Here is a 4,136-nt window from a genome sequence, read left to right as displayed (position 1 = left end):
ATCTAAACTCATTTTCTATTGTATATATATTTTTATCTTATACATCTATAATATATATTTCACAAATAAATTTATTACTTAAAATTAGTCAAAGTAAATATGAATTAAAATTAATGAAGGTAAATATATTAATTTAATAATTTATAATAAATTTTAAATGAATTTTACCAAACAACTTTAATACTTAAAGTAAACTTTAGGAAAAAAAGTTAAAAAAAAATTAAGAAATTAAGTTTAAATTAATAACTCAAAAATACTTTAATTTAAATCATTAAGTAAAAATTGTTAACCTACATCTCACACTCTTAAAGCTTGGCACTGTTTTCTACTCTCTTTAAGTCTTACGACTCTTACCCCCCACCCCCCCCCCCCCCCCTCCTTCTTTTTGCTTATTTCGCGCCAGAATGTTAATAAAATCCGCAAAATAAAATGAAGAAACCGCCAAATTGAATGAGATTAAAGCTTTCGCGCCAAACACCCAAATCCCTCAACATATATTGATCTATCTGACACAAAGACCTCAAGTCTTTTCTGTTTTTCTCTTCAATTTCTCACTTTCTTAATCAATCTTTTGGTTTCAATCCTACTCCAGTGTTTGGTTTTTTCCTTGATTACAAGATGGATTGCAATGCATCCGAAGACGATGGCAACATCCGAAAGATTAGATCTGTTTCAGGGTCCGATTCGCTTGAATCCGATAGCCTTCATGCGTTTCGGCAATGCAACAACGACCCAGATGCCGCCCTAAATTTCGACCGTGATGCCCCTCCGGTAACGGTTAAACGGACCATTACAAGTACTGGAGCCAGGATTCTTACTCAGATTAAGCAAGAGAAGTCTGACGAAGTGGAAGGAGCGGAGTTCCTTCATGGGTTGAAAACGAAGATCAAAGTAAAAGAAGAACCCGATTTGAATGTTGACGGGATTTTTGAAAAGGAGGTGGGTTCAAACCCGCCCCAGGTGGATCGGCCTTGGGCGTTGGTGCCTCATAAGGAAATCATGAAAATGTCCTTCGATGAGTTCCTTCGAGCTACGGGTGCCCACGTTGAACGAAAGGACCTTGAACGATCAGAAGAGGCTCAAGGGCATCATGGGTTGAAGGACAAGATCAAAGTAAAGGAAGAACTTGATGTGGGGTTACTCGGTTCAGATAGCATTCGATCATTGGTCAAAAGACCGCCTAATGGATTTCTCGAATCCTATGATGATTTTGTCAAGCCAAAACGTACCAAAGATGAACATCGCAAAGAAAACTCACAATGGCATCCTGGGTTAAAGGAGAAGATCCAAATAAAGGAAGAACTTGATGCGACGTTACTGGGTTCGGATTCTGCCAGAAATGAGAACTCAGGAATGCGGGTGATAGCTTTGTCCAATCAAGGAACGGAAAAGTTATATCTGATGGCAACGGCCGCAATACTCAAAGTGTTCCTTATCACAATCCTCAGAAACCCTTTAATGTGAAGAAAGAGACAGCTCAATTTCTTCCTTATGGCAATCCTCAGAAAAACTTCAATGTGAAGCAAGGGAAAATTGAGGATAGACCAGTTACTTCTGTTTTGGTGGAGGATGGGGATTTTCCAGAAGAACCAGATTGGTTTTTGGTGGGGAGGACCCCATTATAGGTCTTTCCACCACCAAAGGGAGGAAATTGGTAGACAATGAGATAGTCCATTTTTCTTTTCCTTCTGCTGATTTGAGAAATAAATGTAACTCAAAATGGGTTGCGAAGGCTGCTTCTGCAGCGTCTGCTATAGTTCGCTTCTCAACCAAACGTTCTGGAGAGGTTTTCTCTTATTCCATTTTCTGTGCCACTTCATTTTTTCTTGTTCATTCTTGAATACATTTTATATCCTCTTGGAGATTGCAGTTTACTTATGTTTTTGCTTTGCCGTGCTTTCAGTGTTCAGTCAAATATATCCTGGGTTTTTACTACATCCATTTGTTTGAAATTCTAGTGTAATGCTCCGAATGCTTAATTTCATTTCCAGGTTGGTAGGCTGCCAATGGAGTGGACAAAGTGCATTATTCCACTGGTAAATTCTTCAAAGGTTAAGGTACTTGGTCGATGTGTAGCTGCACCAATAATTCTTCGATTGATGCAAGAAATAGTGTTGTATGTTAGGTAAATTTTAAATTTGGCTATCTGAATATTTTGTTTTTGAAATTTACATACATTTTTTTTTTCTCTAAGTGGATTTGATTGTTTGATTCAACTAGCTTTTGCTAAAATTTTGTGGGTGTCTTCTTCTGTTTGGCAGCTTTTATATTCACCAGTCAGTCTTCACTGAGGGGAATAAGTCTTCATGGAGGCTAGATGCGGCCCCAAACATTGACTCCACAGTTTACCCTCTCCCAACTCTGTTCAAACTGCTGAAAATTAAACCATTTCAGGAGGTACACTCATGATCTGTCTTTCTATTGGTCCTGCGGAAGTTTAAAATAAGTCTTATTGTTGTTGGTTTCTAATGTTAAATGTATATTGTCTATGTTCTGCTTTAAACAGGCTGAATTCACCCCAGAGGAACTTGATTCAAGGAAACGTAAACTAAATCTAGAGGTACACATGGTTGTTTTCATGTTCATTTTCTGTTGTGTGATCCCAGCTCCCAAAGTCGTAGGTCATGAGCTGCTGCTACCTTATAGTTTCTGTTAGTGATCTTTGAGTGATGGTGTATTCATGCGTGTTTTACAAGAAAATTTTCTTCTGATGAGCAAAACAGGGTGATACAGATGAAGCTCCATCAATGTTGCCTATAGTGAAACAAAAAAAGGGGTGCCAACAGTATCCTGAACAAAACCATGATGAACAGGCTATCTCAGAATCATCTCTAAATAAGCTTGTTGGGGCTGCAGATCAATATAACTTGGAGGTATAACTGAGTAAATGCTTATAATTTGATTTTAGGAATTTGAATGAGTTTGGTCCTTAATATCCATATCTAATTCTCTCATCTCTCTCTCAATTACATAGGAGATGGAGTCCCCAAGTACACTCATGTGTGATTTAAGGCCCTATCAGAAACAAGCTCTCTACTGGATGTCTGAGTTGGAGAAGGGAAGTATTGCTGAGCAAGCACCAAAAACTCTTCATCCATGCTGGGCTGCCTATCAAATATGTGATGAGTATGCTTTCATTTCCTTTTTTTTTTTTGTCTTTATTATTTTGGCAATTTAGAGTATGGCACATTGGTTTTGGTGAAATAGCCTTAACCATGCTACATGGCAGGAGGGCTTCTGCAATCTATGTGAACATCTTCTCAGGAGAAGCAACTACACAACTACCCACAGCAATACATATGGCAAGAGGAGGAGTATGTCTGTCCTGTGCCCCTTTATTTTCATTTCAGTTTGACTTGCATTCTGAGATGATTTGATTGTAATTGCTTCACCATCTTTTTGGAATAACAGTACCATGTGGTCATTCTATGACACCTCTTTGGTACCATACTGCAATTAAATATAAGACCATTAAGTTTGAAGAAGGTACTTGACAGTTTCAATGGAATTAGTATCAGCAAATGATATATATATATATTGTTTTTTTGTTACTTTATTGCTTACTATTTGGTAACTTTGGACATGGACTTCTATGATTGGTTGCATTTGAGAGCTATGGTACCCATCTGGTACCAGTGTGTTTTCCTATAGCATATGCTCTCCTAACTTGGTAATTGTATATGTAGATTTTAGCAGATGCAATGGGGCTAGGGAAGACTGTGATGACAATTGCCCTAATACTGGCAAGGCCAGGCAGGAGAAGCTCTGGTGTCCATAAACTCCTCACTGAAGCTGCAGATGATACTGAAGAAGCAGAGAAAAATACTGACTCTCACACAAAGGCCCCATTAAAAGTAAAAGGTGGAACTCTTATTGTTTGTCCCATGGCCTTGTTAAGTCAGTGGAAGGTGAGATCCTGTTTTTGTGAAGGGAAGAAAAATAGTGAAATTCTGACACTCTTAGATTCAAAATTATGAAATGCTACTATGCTTCTTTTCTTGAAAAAATATTTTATTAAGTTCAATAATACCTCAGGATGAGCTGGAAACACATTCAAAGCCAGAAAGTATTTCTATTTTTATCCATTATGGTGGAGACAGAACCAATGACCCCAAGGTGATATCAGAACATGATGT

General features: G+C 37.9%; 1 protein-coding gene across 1 annotated transcript in view; it reads left to right on the top strand.

The window, feature by feature from the left end:
- The first annotated feature begins 618 nt into the window (after nucleotides 1-618).
- Nucleotides 619-4,136, top strand: part of LOC117914503 (DNA repair protein RAD5B-like) — a 3,753-nt gene continuing 235 nt past the window's right edge. The window contains exons 1-10 of the mRNA XM_034829848.1: nucleotides 619-1,460; nucleotides 1,585-1,786; nucleotides 1,992-2,125; nucleotides 2,262-2,397; nucleotides 2,507-2,560; nucleotides 2,724-2,873; nucleotides 2,975-3,126; nucleotides 3,230-3,314; nucleotides 3,687-3,908; nucleotides 4,036-4,134. Coding sequence (XP_034685739.1) covers nucleotides 619-1,460; nucleotides 1,585-1,786; nucleotides 1,992-2,125; nucleotides 2,262-2,397; nucleotides 2,507-2,560; nucleotides 2,724-2,873; nucleotides 2,975-3,126; nucleotides 3,230-3,314; nucleotides 3,687-3,908; nucleotides 4,036-4,134 — 2,076 coding nt within the window. The remainder of the gene's footprint in view (nucleotides 1,461-1,584; nucleotides 1,787-1,991; nucleotides 2,126-2,261; nucleotides 2,398-2,506; nucleotides 2,561-2,723; nucleotides 2,874-2,974; nucleotides 3,127-3,229; nucleotides 3,315-3,686; nucleotides 3,909-4,035; nucleotides 4,135-4,136) is intronic.

Source organism: Vitis riparia, chromosome 5 (assembly GCF_004353265.1).
Source record: "Vitis riparia cultivar Riparia Gloire de Montpellier isolate 1030 chromosome 5, EGFV_Vit.rip_1.0, whole genome shotgun sequence".
NCBI lineage: Eukaryota > Viridiplantae > Streptophyta > Magnoliopsida > Vitales > Vitaceae > Vitis > Vitis riparia.
This window is presented reverse-complemented; position numbering and strand designations above follow the sequence as displayed.